The 21298-nt window shown below is 39.3% G+C and overlaps 1 protein-coding gene across 1 annotated transcript in view; it reads left to right on the forward strand.

The window, feature by feature from the left end:
* Positions 1 to 21298, forward strand: part of LOC133104195 (ATP-binding cassette sub-family A member 17-like) — a 93091-nt gene that overhangs the window by 40041 nt on the left and 31752 nt on the right. The window contains 8 exon segments of the mRNA XM_061209846.1: positions 2485 to 2655; positions 2963 to 3173; positions 5189 to 5339; positions 11933 to 12031; positions 18788 to 18831; positions 18870 to 18949; positions 20517 to 20696; positions 20698 to 20816. Coding sequence (XP_061065829.1) covers positions 2485 to 2655; positions 2963 to 3173; positions 5189 to 5339; positions 11933 to 12031; positions 18788 to 18831; positions 18870 to 18949; positions 20517 to 20696; positions 20698 to 20816 — 1055 coding nt within the window.

The raw sequence follows: 21298 nt of genomic DNA on the forward strand, positions 1-21298 counted from the left end.
GCACCATTTGTTGTCCAGCACCATTTGTTGAAAAGACTGTTCTTTCCCCATTGAATGGTCTTGGCACCTTTGTCAAAAATCAATTGACCAGGGGACTTCCCTGGTGGCGCAGTGGTGCAGAATCCGCCTGCCAATGCAGGGGACACGGGTTCGATCCCTGGTCAGGGAATTAGATCCTGCATGCCACAACTAAGAGCTCGCATGCCGCAACTAAAAAAAAAGATCCCACATGCTGCAACGAAGATCCCTCATGCCACAACTAAGACCTGGCGCAGCCAAATAAATAAATAAATATTTAAAAAAAGAATCAGGACCAGCCAAAAGAAGAGACATATAGGGTGATGTCTGAGAGGGTCCCAAATGAAAAGCTTCCGTGTCTTCAGAATGTGTCACGCTCCTGGCACATTGCTATATAGAGGGTAGCTCACCTAAGCTTCAAGTGTCTAGTTTTTACTGGGGTTTCATTACATGGCCGTGAATGATTGAATCATGGACCTCGTGACTGAGCTCAGTCTGCAGTCTTTCCCTCCCAGCAGATTGGGAGGTCAGATTGATATCATGGCTCAAAGCCCCAACCATCATATCACATGGTTGGTCTTTTTGGTATGACCAGCCCAGATCTTGATCACCTCATTAGCATAAACTCAGGTGTGGCCTGAGGGTACTACCAGGAATAGCAAAGACACCCCTATCACTCCAAGGATTTAGAGGCCCCTCCCATTAACTGGGGACAGAGGCCAGCCAGATTCTTTATTATACAACACTTACATTGATTTTTAATATGCTGAACCTTCCTTGCATTCCTGGGATAAATCCCACTTGGTCATGGTGTATAATCCTTTTAATATGCTGCGGTACTTAGTATTAATAAGTCATATATTTAAATGGTTCAAGATACAAAAGCCGGGAATTCCCTGGCAGTCCAGTGGTTAAGGCTCGGCATTTTCACTGCCAAGGGCCCGGGTTCAATCCCTGGTCAGGGAACTAAGATCCCACAAGCCTCATGGTGTGGGAAAAAGAAAAAAAAAAAGATGCAAAAGCCTTTTGTTTATCCCTTTCCCTGAAGGTAGTAAGTTTATCGTGTATCTTTCTTATGTACAGTTTATGTATATACAATAGTCCCTGCTTATTTGCGGGGAATTTGTTCCAAGACCACCAGTGGATGCCTGAAACCTCAGATAGTACCAAAGCCTATATATACTATGTTTTTTCCTATACATACATACCTATGACAAAGTTTAATTTGTAAATTAAACACAGTAAGACATTAAACCGATAGCTAGTGGGAAGCAGCCTCATAGCACAGGGAGATCAGCTCGGTGCTTTGTGACCACCTAGAGGGGTGGGATAGGGAGGGAGGGAGGGAGGGAGGGTGGGAGGGAGGGAGACGCAAGAGGGAAGAGATATGGGGATATATGTATATGTATAACGGATTCACTTTGTTATAAAACAGAAACTAACACACCATTGTAAAGCAATTATACTCCAATAAATATGTTAAAAAATAAAAAAAATTTTAAAAACCCAAAACAATAACTAATAATAAAATAGAACAATTATAGCAATATACTGTAATTAAAGTTATGTGAATGTGGTCTTGCTTTCTCTCTCTCTAAGAATATCTTATTGTACTGTACTTACGCTTCTTGTGATTTGAGATGATAAAATGCCCACGTGATGAGATGAAGTCAGGTGAGTGATATAAGCATTGTGACACAGCATTAGACTATTGACCTACTGAAAATACATCAGAAGGAGAATCATCTGCTCCAGGTGATCCTGGATCATCTAGTCATGACAACGTCGATGGTTGGATGTCAAGGGCAGACGATGTCGATGGTTGGGGATCCCGAGCAGGACAGAGCTGGATGGCACAGGATTTCAGAGTTCAAGATACTTAGAACGGTGCACAATTTAAAACTATGAGTTGTTTATTTCTGTAATTTTTTAAAATTTATTTATTTATTTATGTATTTTTTGGCTGCATTGGGTCTTCGTTGCTGTGCGCGGGCTTTCTCTAGTTGCAGTGAGCGGGGAGTACTCTTCGTTGCGGTGCACGGGCTTCTCATTGCGGTGGCTTCTCTTGTTGCAGAGCACAGGCTCTACATGCACGGGCTTCAGTAGTTGTGGCATGCAGCCTCAGTAGTTGTGGCTCGAGGGCTCTAGAGCGCAGGCTCAGTAGTTGTGGCACATGGGCTCAGTTGCTCCGCGGCATGTGGGATCGTCCCGGACCAGGGCTCAAACCCGTGGTCCCCTGCATTGGCAGGCGGAGTCTTAACCACTGTGCCACCAGGAAAGTCCCCTATTTCTGTAATTTTTCATTTAATATTTTCAAACCACAGTTGACTGTGGGTAGTGGGTAACTAAAACTGTGGAAAGCGAAACTTCAGATAAGGGGGGACTGCTGTACAAGCAAAATGCTTGTTGGACGCGCCAGCCTCCCGTCAGAAACCCCTGCCAGATCTCTGTCCTCTGCTATTTTAGCTGAAAGGCTTGTTGCGCCAGAAGTGCCCTGAAGAAATCAAATGCGTGCTGCACATCCTCAGTCTGCAGGACAAACGGGACTCCCGGAGCAGGTTCCTGACCGGGGGAATGAGGCGCAAGCTCTCCATTGGCATCGCCCTCATCGGCATCGCCCTCATCGCAGGCTCCAAGGTAGGGGGTGGCAGGGCCTGGCTTCCTGAAAGACACAGGGCAGGGCCCCCACATGCAGTAGACAAACACGTTGGGTCAGCAGGGCCCAAAAGTATCACTTTCTAGTTCCCACTTGGCCTGGGCTGGCTGCAGGCGCTTCAGCCATGGCCCAGGCACCTCAGCTCTGGAAGCCCTGGATGGGCAGTCTGGTGTGGGTGGTACTGCTGAATCTTCATTGACCTCCAGTCACATGGGGCCTGCAGCGCAGCCAGCCAGGGCCTGGGACGTGACTCTGCCGTCATCACAAGCCCTTTCCTCTGCCCTCCAGGTGCTGATGCTGGACGAGCCAACCTCAGGCGTTGACGCCATCTCCAGGAGGGCCATCTGGGACCTTCCTCAGCAGCACAAAAGTGACCGCACCATCCTGCTGACCACCCACTTCATGGATGAAGCCGACCTGCTGGGGGACCGCATTGCCATCATGGCCAAGAGGGAGCTGCAGTGCTGCGGGTCATCTCTGTTCCTGAAGCAGAAATACGGTGAGTGGCCCCGGGCAGGCAGCGGGGCAGGCAGCCGAAACTCCATTCTGTGTGGGGTCAGCGTTGCTGGCCCAGTGTGCTGGAGAAAGTATCCACTGGTAACGTTCCCGAAGGGCCCCTGAGATCAGGCAGGGAGAGGCCTTCTCTAGACATCCTGTTCTGCTACCTGTGGGTAGAGACCCGAGGCCCCAGGCAGAGGGGCTTGTGAGAACGAAGAAGGAATGAAGCAGAAAAAATCTCTGAGACTTGGAGTCAGAAGGCCTGTGTTTGAGTTCCACTCTGGTAGTTTACTCCCTCTTCATCCTTTCTACCAAGTTAGTTCATCCTTTTTTGGCCTTAGTTTTCTGATCTATAAAATGGAGATTAAGATACCATGTTCCTCAAAGTGGGAGCTAGTGCATGCAAAAGCGCGAGTTGTTATTTCCACAACTGGGTGTACTCCTCATCAGGATCCCACCACAAACATCCTCCCCTTGTTTTCCTGGACCCCCAGCCCTCTGGGTTTCCCTCTTATGTCTCTGACTGCTCCTTTGCATCACTTCTACTTCTAAACATGGAAGTGCCTTGGTTGCTTTACTATTCTTTCTCTGCCCACTGACTTAGTGATCTCATCCAGTGTCCTGACTTTAAATACTTACCTGGCTGAAAAACGTATGTATCTCTGGCTGGACCTCTCAACTGAACTCCAGATTTGTGTATTTAACTGCCTACTCCACACATCCACACAGACAGTGAACAGACCTGAAAGACTTGTCCAAAACCTGTGCAGAGCTGAGCTCCAGCTCTTTACTGCCAAACCATCTCCCCCACAGTAAAGGCAGCTCCATTCTTCTAGGTGCTTGGCCAGAACCTTGGGGGCTCCCTGATCCTCTGTCTCTCATAGCCCATAACTGATCCATCTGCAAACTCTAGTGACCTTGCCTTCCTCCCACCTCTACCACTTGTTAGCGCCCTGGTCCAGGCTGCCATCCCTCTACCTGCATTATTGCAGTTGCTTCTAACCCACCCCTGGCCTCTGCCCAGTTGTCAGAATGAGTGTGTCACTCTTCTGCTCAGTCCACCAGTGACTTCCTGTCCCACTGAAAGGAAAAGGCAGAGTCCTGGGAGTGGCCCAAAGGCCTTGCTTGGCCTGGTCCTATTACCCCGACCACATTTCCTAAAGTTCTTCAGCTGCCTTGCTCTGCTCCTGCCTCATGGCCCCCTTTCTTATCCAGCATACTGGGCCTGCTCCTTCCTCCGGGCCACACATTGCCATGCCTTCTCCTCTTCCTTAGGTCTTCAGTCCTTTTACAGATGTCACATTCTCAGTGAGGCTTTCCTTGTGACCCTGTTTAAAGTCACAATCCCCGATACTCTGCATCCCCTCCCCTGTTCATCTTTCGCCTTAGCACTTGTCACTAATATACTCTAAATTTTACTTATTTATCTTATTATCTGTCTCACATCCCTTTAATGAAAGCCCCTTGAGAGTAGGGATCTTTGACTATTTGGTCCACTGCTATGTGCTCAGTACCTAGAAGAGTGCCTGTCACATCATGAGAGCTCAATGAATGTTTGTTGAATGACTGCATTGCCAGCAGTGCAGTAACAAGTGTTACTAGTAATTTCTGAAAGAATGTTTAGAATACCATAAGGTATGTATCCTCAAAAACATAATTTAATTATGATAGAGGTATGCTTGTTCTTAACCTTAATGTTCAAGGCCCCTACCTACTAAGTTTTCACTTCCCCACATTAGTTATCACTTAAAGAGAGTGTTGCCCTTAATACAACCCTCCTTTATTTTGCCTAGCATTGCTAAATGTGCTATTATCACCTCCCAACTATGGAGTAGAAGGTAAGACTCAAGAGTAGCATTATAGACCTTCAGAGGCAAGTTCACTGTGGTTTAAATTCAACCCCGCAGGGCTCACCAGCTTCTCTATCCTGTGGAGCTATCCTGTTCTAGGATATAGAACACTAAATGTGACTAAAAAGGGTAAAACTGTTTCATGATCTTTTAACTGTTGTTTCAGGTGCAGGATATTATATGACTTTAGTGAAAAAACCTCACTGTAACACAGAGGAGATTTCTCATCTGATTTATCAACACACACCAAATGTAATTTTCCAGTCTAGCACTGGTGAAGAAATAACATTTATACTTCCTAAAGAGAGCGTGCACAGGTATGGACCTGAGAGGGCTGGAGTAATTGTTTGCATGTACTGAGTGTGCAGTTGTCTCTCCTATCCCTGTCCTCGCCAAGGGCACTCGAAGCTGTAATGGTCTGGATTCCTAGGCCTTTGGTATTTCCTAGAAAGACACCACACCCCAGCCAGAGTGCACTTGAAAATACAGGACTCTGATCATGTTTCCTCCTCCTTAAAAACCCTTGATGGTTCCCAGTTGCCTTCAGGTTAAAATCAAATTCTTTAAGATGGCTTTAGAGGGGCCCTTGATTGTGTGAACTCTAATTACATGCACCCAAGTAACTGAGCTCAGATGAAGATTTTACTTGATTTTCCTTTAAATTACAGTTGACCCTTGAACAACACAGGTTTGAACTGCGTGGGTCCACTTATACACAGATTTTTTCAATAAATAGGTTACTATGGTACTAGTACATTACTACACTATCCCCGTTTGGTTACATCTGCAGATGTGGAACATTTGGATATGGAAGGCTGACTATAAAGTTATAAGTGGATTTCTGATGTGGGGTGGGAGCAGAAGTCAGCCCTGTAATTATCTCAGACCTCAGATTGGTTCCCAACACTTCCCTCTCTCCCTCTCCTCAGTCCCCATGTTGCTTTCAGATAGGAATCTTACCTTATACTTCATTGAGAAAATAAACACCATCCAACAAGAACTCTATTTTATCCCTATCACAAACCTACAAACTTGCTTGCTTCATCACCAGCCCAAGTACCCACCCACCTCACCTTCTCAAGAGTTCACTTGTTTGATAATTTCCTCTCTCATCTACATCACCAACTTCTCTCTCTTTGGGTCATTTCCATGAACATATTAGTGTGATCTGGAAAAACACTCTCTTGAGCCTACCTGTCTTTCCAGCCACCACTCCATGCCCTGCAACCCTGCACAGTCAAAACTCTCTAAAAATGGGCCAAGCATGTTGCCTGCTTTATCTCATCACCCATGCATTGCTCAGTCTACTTCACAGTGGCTTTCAAACCCTTCCATCCAAACTGGAAAAATGCCTATTCAGATCTTCTGCCCATTTTAAAATCAGGTTGCTTTTTCTTTGATATTGAGTTGAATGAGCTGTTTATATATTTTGGATATTAACCCCTTATCAGTCATATACTATTTGCAAATATTTTCTCCCATTCAGTAGTTTATCTTTTTGCTTGTCAATAGTTTCCTTTGCTGTGCAAAAGCTTTTAAGTTTAATTAGGTCCCATTTGTTTATTTTTGCTTTTGTTTCCCTTGCCTTAGGAGACAGATCCAAAAAAATATTGTTACGATTTATGTCAAAGAGTGTTCTGCCTATGTTTTCTTCTAGGAGTTTTATGACTTCTGGTCTTACATTTAGGTCTTTAATATATTTTGAGTTTATTTTTGTATATGATGTGAGAAAATGTTCTAATTTCACTCTTTTACATGTAGCTGTCCAGTTTTCCCAGCACAACTTAATGAAGAGACTGTGTTTTCCCCATTGCATATTCTTGCCTCCTTTGTTGTAAATTAATTGACCATAGGTGCATAGGTTTATTTCTGCGTTCTGTATTCTGTTTCATTGATCTATTTGTCTGTTTTTGTGCCAGTACCATATTGTTTTGATTACTGTAGCTTTGCATGATACCTCCAGCTCTAGACTTCTTTCTCAAGATTGCTTTGGCTATTCAGGGCCTTTCGTGTTTCCATACAAATTTTAGACTTATTTGTTCTAGTTCCGTCAAAAATGTCATTGGTATTTTGATAGAGATTGCATTGAATCTGTAGATTGCCTTGGGTAGTATGGTCATTTTAATAATAATAATTCTTCCAATCCATGAACACAGTATATCCACCTCTTTGTGTTGTCTTGAATTTCTTTCATTAGTGTCTTATAGTTTTCCAAGTACAGGTCTTTTATCTCCCTAGGTAGGTTTATTCCTAGGTATTGTGTTCTTTTTTATGTGACAGTAAACGGGATTGTTTCCTTCATTTCTCTTTCTGATAATTTGTTGTAAGTGTATAGAAATGCAATAGATTTCTGTATATTAACTTTGTATCCTGCAACTTTTACCAAATTCATTGATGAGTTCTAGTAGTTTTTTTGGTGGCATCTTGAGGATTTTCTATGTATAGTCATTTTCACAATATTGATTCTGCCTATCCAAGAACGTGGTATATTTTTCCATCTGTTTGTGTCATCTTCGAATTCTTTCATCAGCATCTTATAGTTTTCTTAGTACAGGTCTTTTGTCTCCTTAGGTAGGTTTATCCCCAAGTATTTTATTCTTTTGATGTGATGGTAAATGGGATTGTTTATTTAATTTCTCTTTCAGATCTTTCATTGTTAGTGTATAGAAATGCAACAGATTTGTGTATTAATTTTGCATCCTGCAACTTTACCAAATTCATTGATGAACTCTAGTAGTTTTCTGGTAGCATCTTTCGAATTTTTATGTATAGTATCATGTCATCTGTAAACAGTGACAGTTTTACTTCTTCCCTTCCAATTTGGATTCCTTTTATTTCTTTTTCTTGTCTGATTGCTGTGGCCAGTACTTCTAATACTATGTTGAATGAAAGTGGTGAGAGTGAGCATCCTTGTCTTATTACTGATCTGAGAGGAAATGCTTTCTGCTTTTCACTGTCAAGTATGATGTCAGCTGTGGGCTTATCATATATGGCCCTATTATGTTGACGAATGGTCCCTCTATATCCACTTTGTGCAGAGTTTTTATCATAAATGGATGTTGAATTTTGTCCAAAAGCTTTTTCTGCATCTATTGAGATGATCATATGGTTTTATTCTCTAGTTTGTTAATGTGGTGTATCACATTGATTGATTGAACCAACCTTGCATCCCTGGGATAAATCCCACTTGATCATGGTGTATGAACCTTTGAATGTGTTGCTGAATTCAGTTTGCTAATATTTTGTTGAGGATTTTTGCATCTATGTTCATTAGTGATATTGGCCTGTAATTTTCTTTTTTTGTGCTGTATCTTTGTCTGGTTTTGGTATCAGGGCCTTGTAGATAGAGTTTGGAAGCATTACTTCCTCTGCAATTTTTTGGAATAGTTTGAGAAGGATTTTTCTTCTCTAAATGTTTGGTAGAATTCACCTGTGAAGACATCTGGTCCTGGACTTTTGTTTGTTGGGAGGTTTTTTTTGTTTGTTTTGTTTTGTTTTTATTGATTCAATTTCATTACTGGTAATTGGTCTGTTCATATTTTCTATTTCTTCCTGTTTCAGTCTTGGGAAATTGTACATTTCTGTGAATTTGTCCATTTCTTCTAGGTTGTCCATGTTATTGGTGTATAGTTGTTCATAGTAATGTCTTATATTCCTTTGTGTTTCTGTGGTGTCCATTGTAACTTCTCCTTTTTCATTCTGATTTTATTGATTTGGGCCCTCTCTTTTTTTCTTGATGAGTCTGGTTAAAGGCTTATCAATTTGTTTATCTTTTCAAAGAAACTGCTCTTAGTTTTATTGATTATTTTCTATTTTTTTTGGTCTTTATTTCATTTATTTCTGCTCTAACATTTATGATTTATTTTCTTCTACTAACTTTGGGTTTTGTTTATTTTTCTTCTTCTGGTTCCTTTAGGTGTAAGTTTAGATTGTTTATTTGAGATTTTTCTTGTTTCCTGAGGTAGGCTTGTATCACTATAAACTTCCTTCTTAGAACTGCCTTTGCTGCATCACGTACATTTTGGATTATTGTGTTTTCATTTTCATTTGTCTCCAGGTATTTTTTAATTTCTTCTTTGATTTCTTCAGTGACTCATTCGTTGTTTAGTAGCCGATTGTTTAGCCTCCAGGTGTTTGTGGGTTTTGCAGTTTTTTTCGTGTAGTTGATTTCTAGTCTCATAGTGTTTTGGTCAGAAAAGATGCTTGATATGATTTCAATTTTCTTAAACTTACTGAGACTTGTTTTTTGGCCTGGCATGTGATCTATCCTGGAGAATATTCCATGTGCACTTGAAAAGAATGTGTATTCTGCTGCTTTTGGATGGAATGTTCCATATATATATATACAGAGAGAGAGAGAGAGTCCATCTGGTGTAATGTGTCATTTAAGCCCAGAGTTTCCTTATTGATTTTCTGTCTGGATGGTCTGTCCATTGATGTAAGTGGGGAGTTAAAGTCCCCTAGTATTATTGTGTTACTATAAATGTCTCCCTTTATGTCTGTCACTATTTGCGTTATATATTTAGGTGATCCTATATTGGGTGCATATATATTTACAATTGTTATATCTTCTTCTTGGATTGATCCCTTCATCATTATGTAATGTACTTCTTTGTCTCTTGTTACTGTCTTCATTTTAAAGTCTATTTTGTCTGATATAAGTATTGCTACCCTGGCTTTCTTTTTATTTCCATTAGCATGGAATACCTTTTTCCATCCCCTCATTTTTTGTCTGTGTGTGTATTTAGATCTGAAGTCTCTAGTAGGCAATGTATAAATGGGTCTTGTTTTTGTATCCATTCAGCCACTCTGTCTTTTGATGGGAGTATTTAGTCCATTTACATTTAAAGTAATTATTTGTACTTATTGCCAATTGTTAATTGTTTGGGGGTTGTTTTGTAGTTCTTTTTTGTTTCTTTCTTCTTCTTTTGCTCTCTTTCCTTGTGATTTGATGACTATCTTTATTGTTCTATTTGGATTCCTTTCTCTTTTTTGTGAGTATATCTATTACAGATTTTAGGTTTGTGGTTACCATGAGGTTAATGTATAGCAAACTATATCTATATATCTATATCTATAATTTCAAGTTGCTGATCTCTTAAGTTGGAACGTATTTTAACAACCCTGCATTTTTACTTCCCCCCACCAATGTTTACTGTTTTTGACATCATATTTTACATCTTTTTGTTTTGTGTATCCCCTAACTACTTATTGTGGATATAGATGATTATACTACTTTTGTCTTTTAACCTTCCTAATAGCATTATAAGTGGTTGACTTAGTACCTTTACTGTATATTTGCCTTTACTAATGATATTTTTCCTTTCATAATTTTCACATTTCTACTTGTGACCTTTTCTTTTTGCTTAGAGAAGTCCCTTTAACATTTCTTGTAAAGCTAGTTTTGTGGTGCTGAACTCTTTTAGCTTTTATTGTCTGTAACACTATTGATCTCCCCATTAAATCTGAATGACAGCCTTTCTGGGTAGAGTATTATTGGTTGTAGGTTTTTCCCTTTCATCATTTTAAATATATTGTGCAACTCTCTTCTAGCCTGCAGAGATTCTGCTGAAAGTCACCTGATAGCTTTATGGGAGTCCCCTTGTACATAACTTGTTGCTTTTCCCTTGCTGCTTTTAATATTTTCTCTTTGTCTTTAATTTTTGCCATTTTAACTACAATGTGTTTTGGTGTGGTCTTCTTTGGGTTGGTCCTGTTTGGGACTCTCTTACTTCCTGGACCTGAATATCTGTTTCCCTTCCCAGGTTAGGGAACTTTTCAGGTATTATGTCTTCAAATATGTCCTCAGTCCCTTTCTCTCTCTCTCTTTTCCTTCTGGGACCCCTGTAATGTGAATGTTAGTACACTTGATATTGTCCAAGAAGTCTCTTAAACTGTCCTCATTTTAAAAAATTCTTGTTTCTGTTCAGCTTGAGTGATTTCCGTTACTCTGTCTTCCAGTTAGCTGATCCATTTTTCTGTATTGTTTAATCTACTGTTGATTCCTTCTAGTGTATTTTTTTACTTCAATTATTGTATTCTTCAGCTCTGTTTGGTTCTTCTTCATATTTTCTAACCCCTTGTTAAACTTTTCACTGTGTTCATCCATATTTCTCCTGAGTTCTTTGAGCATCTTTAGGATAATTACCTTGAACTCTTTATCAGTTAGTGACTTCACTTAGTTCTGTTTCTGGGGTTTTATCTTGTTCCTTCATTTGGAAAATATTCTTCTGTCACCTCATTTTGCCTAATTCCAGCTGTTTTTATTTTTATGTATTTGATAGAATGGTTACATTTCCTGATCTTGGAGAAGTGGCCTTAGGTAGGGGACATCACATCCTATGCATCCCAGCAGTGCACTCCTGTCTGGTCATCAGAGCTCTATGCTCTACAGGTGTTTCCTATGTGGGCTATGTGTGCTCTTCTGTTGTGGCAGGCTGACTACTATGGGCAGTCTAGTAGGTGTGGCTGACTCCCAGTCCAGTTGTTGCCAGGCTCCCACAGAAGTTATTTACCTTCTCAGCACTGTCCTCAGCGAGCCGTTGAGAGGATTCACAGAGTTAATATATGGAAAAGGGCTTAGAATGGCCCCTGGCATTTAGTAAGCACTCCAAAAATAGTACTGTTATTTCTTCTTGCTCAAAATAAAAGAGATTAATTAATATTTACTTTGCATCTGCAATGTGCTAGGTGTATGTTTGATTTATCCTTACAGAAAGTTTTTGAAGTAAATGCTGTTATGCTCATTGTTCAAGTTCAGAGTCATGAAGCTAGAGAGGGACAGAGTTGAGATTTGAACAAAAATATTCTAGACTCCATAGCCCATGCTTTTTCCTCTGTAGAAAGCCAATGGTGATAATGAGGGATTCACCTTCCACCATTGAGGAATAAAACTGTTCTTCCATCCCAGGTTTGAATCTCTATTTACTGACTTGGAACTGAGGCAGGAAGAGCTGGGCATTGCCAGCTTTGGGGCCTCTGTCACCACTATGGAAGAAGTCTTCATTCGGTAAGCAAGTACAAAACTATAGACTCCAGGAATCTTAGGGTTGGAAGGGATTTTAAACATTGCCCTGTGCTTGAATCTTTTCTATAACATCCTCACTGAATGGTCTTCCAGCCTCTGACTAGTACTTCCAATAATAGAGATATTGGTTAATGCAGAAAATATTGAATGTAATATCACCCAACAAACAAAATTTTAACATAAATTTCTAGGAATGAAAATCAAAAAAAATATTATACCAGTTGGGATACTTTTGATTGTAAGTAACAGATAACCCACACTCAGCTGGTTTATTAGGAAGGTTTATTATTTCATTTAAAAAGATTTCCCAAGTTAGGGCAGCTCTGAGATTGGCTGATTCATCCACCAAGCTATTTGAACATAATGAAGCAGAGATGCTGGCTCAACGCTAGGAAGGCTTTGAGGGGGCATTCCTGGTAAACTACCCAAGAGGCCACACTAGGCCATAAAGTGGCAAGAAGAACAGGTGAGTATTTTACCCAGTCTGGTAATATTTGTCTTCTAAATGGAATATGTAGGCTATTTACGAGTATTACTTATGATACATTAAAATTTATATCTATCATTTTATATTTTATACTAGTCCTGCTTAGTCTATATGGCTTATTCTCTCCCATTTTTGGATTATTTTTTCTCATTCTATATTTTCCTCCCTACCCCACACTAGCTGGAAACTATATATTCTTATTTTATTATTTTAGTGGTAAGCCTAGATATTGAGATACACATATGTAATTTATCAAAGTCTCAGGTGAATTAGTATCTTTCCTATGCTCCTGGAAAATACCAAGACCTTGGAACACTTTAATTTTATTCACACACATCCCACCATCACCACCTTATATACTACTGTTATATATTTTAATTCTCTTTTTTAACTCCACAAAACATTACTGTTTTTTGGGGAAGACAATGGTCATTTAAATTCATGTACATAGTTAGCTCTTTCTGTTTTTTCCTTGTGCTTCTCCAGTAACTTTCCTTCTGCCTGCAGTACATTCTGTACCACGTCCTTTACTGTTTTTATGCTGGTGCCAAACACTCTCAGTTATTTTGGTCTGGAAATGATTTTATTTCTCCCTGATTTTTGAAGGATATTTTCCTTGTCCATCCTTTTGCATTTATTCTAACTGTAGCCATATATTTTAGATGTATTTCTTATAAACGGAATATAGCTGGAGTTTAAAAAAACATTAATTTGTCTATCTTTACTTTTTAAATAGAAGCTTTGGTCCTTTACAACTAATAAAAATTCTAATTCATTTGGTTTTGAATCTACCATGTTATTCAGTGTTTTTTATTTATCCCACCAATTCCATAATCTCTTATTTCCTTTCTGGTCTTTTGGATTGATTTAGTGGGTTTGTTTTTTTTTTTACTTTGTATTTTCTCCTCTGTTAGTTTAGAATTTGTAAGTTATTTTGCTGTTCTCTTGGTGGTTATCCTAAGATTACAATGTGCATTTTTAACTTATTAAAGTTCACAATAAACTAGTACATTTCACATTCCAGACAATGCAAGGTACATAGCACACTTAAATTCCATTTATTCTACTTACAGAGATATGTGCTATTTCGTTCAACTATTTCAATTCTGTGTATTTTTAAAAACCCATAAGACATTATTGTTTTTTGTGCAATCGGTATTCATTTAAATTTAGCACATATTTATAATATTGCTTACATGTGGAATCTAGAAAAATGATACAGATGAACTTATTTGCAAAGTAGAAATAGAGACACAGAAGTAGAGAACAAACCTATGGATACCAAGGAGGGGAGGGGGCGGTGGGATGAATTGGGAGATTGGGATTGACAATATATACACTATTGATACTATGTATAAAATAGATAACTAATGAGAACCTACTGTATAGCACAGGGAACTCTACCCAATGCTCTGTGGTGACCTAAATGGGAAGGAAATCCAAAAAAGAGGGGATATATGTATACGTGTAGCTGATTCACTTTGCTGTACAGCAGAAACTAACACAGCATTGTAAAGCAGCTATACTCCAATAAAAATTAATTAAAAATAAATTTAGCACATATTTACCCTTTGCATTGTTCTTTAAAACTTCATTCACCCTTAAGCTTCCATCTAGAACTGTTTTCTTCCTGCCTAAACAATATCTATTTCCTTTAGCGCAGATTTTCTGGTGATAAAGTCTCAGAGTTTTTGTTTGCCTGAAAATATATTTTTGGCCTTTGTTTTTGAAGGAAATTTTCCTTGATATAGAATTTTACTTTAGCAGGGTTTTTTAAACACTTCTACAATGTAATTCTATTGTCTTCTTTTTAAAACAGATTTACTGAGGTATAATTTATATATTGTAACATTAATCAGTAATTCATACCATGAAGTTTGATGGCTTTTAGTAAATTTACAGAGTTGTGTGACCATAACCAAAATCCAATGTTAGAACATTTTCATCACTCTGAAAAGATCTTTCATGTTCATTTGCAAACGTTCCTTGTTCCCATCTCTAGCCCAAGGCAACCACTAGTCTACTTTCTGTCTTTATATATTTACCTATTCTGGGCATTTCATAAGAATGGAATCATTTGGATTCATATGCAGAAAATCATATAGTATGTATTTTATGTCTGGCTTCTTTCACTTAGAAGAATTTTTGGAGGTTCATTCATGTTGTGGCGTTTATAATAAATACTTGTTCTTTTTTATTGCTGAATAGTACTCCATCATATGGATAGATCATTTTTGCTTATCCATTCCATTCTATTGTCTTCTGGCTTCCATTATGTCCACTGATATGTCAGCTGCCAGTATTATTTTTATTCTTTTAATGCAATCTGTCCTTTACCTCTGGCTGCTTTTAATATTGTTTTTTCTTTGTCTTAGGTTTTCAACATTTTTACAGTGACGTGCCTTTGTGTGGTTTTCTTTGTGTTACTCTGCTTAGGATTTTTACCACCTTTCACAATGTGTTTGCTGATATTGGTCAGTTTTGGAAAATACTCAACCAATCTCTCTTCTGATCCTTCCTCTCTTTCCACTCCTCCTGGGACTACTACTTATGCATGATTTTTCCCTTTCAGGTGCTCATGTCTGTTATACTCTTTTTTTGGCTTGTATTCATTATCTATTGCTGCATAACAAATTACCCTAAAACTTAGCAGCCTTGAAACAACAAACATTTATTACCTCACAGTTTCTGTGGGTCAGGAGTCCAGGAGCTGGTAGATAGGTGGTTCTGGCTGAGGGTCTCCTGGGAGGTGGTTGTAGTCAAGCTGTTAGCCAGGGCTGCAGTCTCTAAAGGCTCAGCTGGGGGAGGATCCACTTCTAAGTTCACTCCTGTTGTTGCTGGCTGACCTCAGTTCCTTGGTATCTATTGGCCTCAGTTCTTCACCATGTGGGCCTCTTCCCAGGTTGCTGGAGTGACCTTGTGATATGGCAACTGGCTTCCCCCACAGCGAGTAATCAGAGAAAGAGAGAAAACGTGAACAAGATGGAAGCTACATTCATTTTGTAACCTAATCTTGGAAGTGACATTTTTATCACTTTCGCTATATTCTGTTCATTAGAAGTTAGTCACTAGGTCCAGCTCACAATCAAAGGGAGGATATTAGCACAAGCAACAGAAGGAAAAATAAACAGGTAGAACTACATCAAAATAAAAAAGCTCTGCACAGCAAACAAAATGATCAACAAAATTAAAAGGCAACCTACTGAATGGGAGAAAGTATTCGCAGACACTTATATGATAAGGGGTTAGTATCCAAAATATATAAAGAAGTCATACAACTCAATAGCAAAAAAGAAAAAAAAATCCAATTTTTAAATGGGCAAAGGGCCTGGATAGACTTTTTTTCCAAAGAATATATTCAGATGACCAACAGATACATGAAAAGGTGTTCAACATCACTAATCATTAGGGAAATGCAAATCAAAACCACTATGAGATAACACCTCACACCTGTTAGAATGGCAGAGAGACAGGAGATAACAAGCTTTGGCCAGGATGTGGAGAAAAGGGAACCCTTGTGTTCTGTTGGTCGGAATGTAAAATGGTGCAGCCACTATGAAAACCGATATTGAAGGTTCCTCAAAAAATTAAAAATAGAGGGACTTTCCTCGTGGCGCAGTGGTTAAGAATCTGCCTGCCAATGCAGGGGACACGGGTTCGAGCCCTGGTCCAGGAAGATCCCACATGCCACGGAGCAACTAAGCCCGCAGGCCACAACTACTGAGCCTGTGCTCTAGAGCCCACGAGCCACAACTACTGAGCCCACATGCCACAACTACTGAAGCCCGTGTGCCTAGAGCCCGTGCTCCACAACAAGAGAAGCCACCGCAATGAGAAGCCCACGCGCTGCAATGAAGAGTAGCCCCCGCTCGCCACAACTAGAGAAAGCCTGCGCGCAGCAACTAAGACCCAATGCAGCCAAAAATAAATTAATTAATTAAAAAAAAATAGAACTACCATATGATCCAACAATTCCACTTATGGGTATATATCTAAAGGAAATATACTCACTACCTCAAAGAGATATCTGCACCCCCATGTTCATTGCAGCATTATTTACAACGGCCAAGTTGTAGAAACAACCTAAGTGTCCATCAGCAGGGGAATGGATAAAGAAAATGTGATTGATAAACACACACACACACACACACACACACACACACACACACACACGCTATTTGGCCATAAAAAAAAAAAAGAGGAATCCTGACACTTGCAACAACATGGATAGGCCTTGAGGGCATTATGCTCAGTGAAGTAAGTCAGACACAGAAAGACAAACACTGTATGATCTTACTTATATGTGGAATCTTAAAAAAAAAAAAACCTCATAGAAACACAGAACAGATTTGTGGTTGCCAGAGGTTGGAGGTAGGGGTGGGGGAATTGTGTGAAGGTGGTCAAAAGTTCTAACCCTCTAATCACTTGTTTTTTGTTCCCATGGCAACCAACCCCCATCCTTTGGTGCTTTCCAAAAGCCACTCCATTAACATAACAAAAGACACTTTTATGGCTCTCATCACTTAGAAATTTACAAGGGTTTTAGGCGCTCTATTCCAGAACCAGGACAAAGATTAAATACATATTTCTTATTATAAATCACAATAATCACAAAAGGTAATAATAAAAACTTCATTTCCTCATGATTTGGCTACATTTTACTATTATCAGTGCTCTTGAGGTTATTTTTACATTTACTTACATCTGTATGATGGAAATGTTATGTTGATAATTTGAAATCAATCATGGTGAGAGTATTTACAACATGGAAATTGATAAACACTATAAACTGGGGTTTAATTTATTGCTTTGTTGATTGTCTAGATTAAAAAAGTAATGACTGAGAAAATGTTAATAGTGTGAATTAAGCTTAAAAGTATGTCATATCTGAAGCAATTTCATTAAGAATAGAATTTGAGGAAATACTCTTCCAGTATTAAAAAAATGTTATTCAATCCAACAAAAACGTTGCTCACCTCATGGATGAATGAGTGAAGTTCTGACATACATCTTTGTTGTTTCACTTTTATCTTAATCATTAACGTTACTTAAACCATCAACCAATGTTCTTGTCAGAACTACAGAGAACCACACACTACTGCCTCCTGCCCGCAGCCACATAAGGGCACCACCCTGAGAGCTGACCCTCCTGCCCCAGTCCAGCCTTCAGACAACTGCAGCCTGGCCAATAGCTTGACTACAGCCTCAGGAGAGACCTTGAGACAGAACCACCCAGCTGAGCCACTCCCAAATTCCTGACCCACAGGAACTGCGTGAGATCGTAAACGTTTACTGTTGTTTTAAGATGCTGGGACCTCCCTGGTGGTCCAGTGGTTAAGACTCCATGCCCCCAGTGCAAGGGGAGTGGGTTCAATCTCTGGTCAGGGAACTAAGATTCCATAAGCCATGTGGCAAGGCCAAAAGATTTTAAAATAAATAAATAAATAAATAAAGATGCTAAATTTTGGGATAATCTGTGTCACAGCAATAAATAACAATTAATTCACTGTCTTTTGCAGAACCATACTGGAGGGAAAGTGAGTCACCTGTTTACTGGATTATTTTGTTGTGACAAATTCCCAGCGGTAGAATAACTGGCCCGAAGACTATGAATAAAAATATGTTTCTTGACCTAACAGTTTGCTGCCAACAATGAATACATCTTTTTGCCTTGGTGTAGGGGGGGTGGTTTTGGGCAAACTTTTTCTTAAAGGGCCAGATAGTAAGTACTTCAGGCTATGTAGGTTTAGTGGCATAATCAAGGGTATTACATAAGTCACTTAGATAACCATCTAAACATGTAACCATTTAAAAATGTAAAATCCTTTCTGAGCTGGATTTGGCCTACTGGCCATAGTTTACAAACCCCTGTCCTAGAGCGTCAGCAATGCTGCATTTTATAATTTATAGTTCTGCTCATAAAATAGATATTAGTGATATTTTTGTTTTAATTTGTATGTGGTATCTTTTAAGGAAAATAATGAAATCTATTTATGCTAGTGTTGCCTCAGTTATTTGGAAAAGCCATTGGTCAGTTAATTCAGTTCTTATTTAGTGCCTATTTAAGAACTTTCTAGCCAGTATATACTTGCTAGCAGTATGTAATCTTGGTGCAGCTCTTTTTTCTCTCATTATTGTCCTAACTTATTTTTTTTATATCTTACACAACTTTCATTCTTTAAATCCAAACAAAATGAAATGTGTTGTGATTTTGAGAATTTTTATTTCTTTTTGTTTCTGGTTTGGTTTAGGGCTAGTAAGTTAGTAGATTCCAGTATAGATATGCAATCATCAAGCTTCCCTCCTTCCATTCTCACCCGCTGGTTAGCAGAGTTCCTGTTAACAGAATTAAACGTCTTCATTCAAGGATTTTCTCAATACGGTCCAGCCTACCAAACCAACCAAACACTGGGGTGAGCAAATATTTCAAATGCATGCAAGAAAGCAGATTTTTATTTCATTCTTGGAATCATGATATTATTCTGTCAAGAAGTATATATCAACCTTTAATAAGGGCTTAAGAAAAAATGTGCAGATTTTAGGCATAGAAGATTGGCTCTGCTGGGTTTCAGCAGTACCATGCTCTTTGCTCCACTTCAAAGTCAGAATGCTGGTGTTTTCTGACTAGGATCAACACAATGGAAGGGAGTATCAGAAAAGATCTAGAAAAGGTCGTGGCCATTCCTTTCACCAGCAAGAAGAAAGAATAAAAGCATTAAATCTACTGGCCAAAAAGCATACTTAATCTTTCTTTTTAATTTTTCACTGTGAAACAGATCATGTATTGTACCACCTGGAATTTAAATTTTTAAAAATACATTCTTATGAAATACATGGACATTCTTTTAATGCTTAAAAAAAGAATATTGATATGCATTTTATATAGTGGTCTTGATTTAGCTATCTATAAGGTATGTTGCAAAATAATGAGACTGGTTTTCATGAGTTAGTGAAGAGATTAATCTCACTGTTTCATAGTCTTAAATCACCTATTCAAGGGGAAGCTGCCATTCATGGAGCCTCCGAGTTGGAAAGGGTCTTGGGGGTCATCTAGGCCAGTGCCTGTCTTATACAGGAGGCTCTTCTCCAACCCCCAGGAAGGATCTATCCGGCCTCTACTTGGCCAAGCTTTGCTTTAGCAAACAGCTCTGGAACCTTCCCAGGAAGTATTTCTCAGAGCACCACCTCTGATGAGTTATTAGCAGTGCCTTTTAATGAATGTTTGAGGGGAAAGGAGCTTCCATCATGTCAAATGTGGGAAACTTGGGGGCGGTGCTTGGTAGAGATTTTCAGGGATTCTTTGGTATTTTGAGAACAAGGAACACTGGCGCCTGAGGCTTGAAGGCCCCGCTGCCTGCCCCAGCTAGTGCAGCACTACAGAGAAGCTTGGTGGGAGCATGCAGTGCCCACCTCCACAGTCTGCTGCCTCTGGGCCTAGCACTGGATCTTGGGATCTCAGTGCACACGATTACACACTTTGACATTTACTGTCAATGCCACAGAGACATCTCTGTGCGTGTCCTGCATACTTACACAAGTATACCTGTAGGATACATTACTAGAAGTAAAATTTCTATATTAAAGACTGTGTGAATATCAAATTAATTTTATTCATTCAGCTAATTTGTTTTCTAAAAAAAGTTATACCAAATTAAAACGCCAGCAATGGCATTTTCCTCATATCCTCATCAACTTAAAATTTTTGCCAATCTGGCAGGTAAAAAACAATTGTATCATGTTTATATTTGGTATCTGTTTAGGCTACTCTTCCAGACTCTTTCCAATCTGTGCCTTCTTTTTCTGCCATTAAATGTTAATCAAATAATTAAGTCAAAGAATTTTAATCTGAAGCAATGTTTAACATCATCAAAATGTTAGACACAATATGAGAGAATACAATTGGACGTGAGCCACGTAACTGCCTGCCAGCTTCTACCTGTGACCATGTTAATGTTGTTTCCCCCTTTTTTTAAATTGTAGTTCAGCCTTCTCTGCCAACAGTTCTATGCCATGTTCTTGAAAAGGGCTACATATTCTTGGTGCAACTCGATGATGATGCTGTCAGTACAGATCCTGGTACCTCTGGTGATCCTTATGGTCAGCCTCTCATTCCTCAACTTCAGTACAAGCATGGAAAATGTCCCATTGGAGTTGACCCTAAAAAACATATGGTCGAACTATTGTTCCATTCTTTATTTCTCTGAATTCCAGGCTGGGTCCTCAGCTTTCAGAACATTTTACAGATATGCTCATGGCTGAGGAACAGATTCCTCTGCAGCTGCTAAGTAAGTACCAGGCCCAGGAAAATGGGGCAGGAAGCAGGCCCATTGCTCCTTGTAGTGAAGCTATGTGCTTCCAGGCCACGTGATGCTCCCTGAAGTCAGAGTGAATAGCTAGAAGTCTCAGAAAAACATCTTTCAAAAGCCAAACGACAGGAAAGGGAGAGTTCCCAGAAATGAGACCAAGTTGTGTCTTTCTAGGGACTAAAGCATGTCCAAAAATGAAACTGATAAATTTTCTGTTACATTTGAATGTATTAAGAAGAGATTTACAGTCCCTCCCACAAAGGGAGTTTGTGGATGACTTAGTGATAGATGTAGAGAAAACTAAGCAAATGAGAAAAGGAGAACATTATTAACTTCAGAGGGGGAAAGTTGTACAAAAAAAGAAACATGTCATAATATACTGCTTGGTTCAGCTGTGAATAATTTTTACTCTGTCATAGTAATGTCAAAACTGACTATTGATTAAACCGAATTTAT

Source organism: Eubalaena glacialis, chromosome 13, assembly GCF_028564815.1.
Source record: "Eubalaena glacialis isolate mEubGla1 chromosome 13, mEubGla1.1.hap2.+ XY, whole genome shotgun sequence".
In the NCBI taxonomy this organism is placed as follows: domain Eukaryota; kingdom Metazoa; phylum Chordata; class Mammalia; order Artiodactyla; family Balaenidae; genus Eubalaena; species Eubalaena glacialis.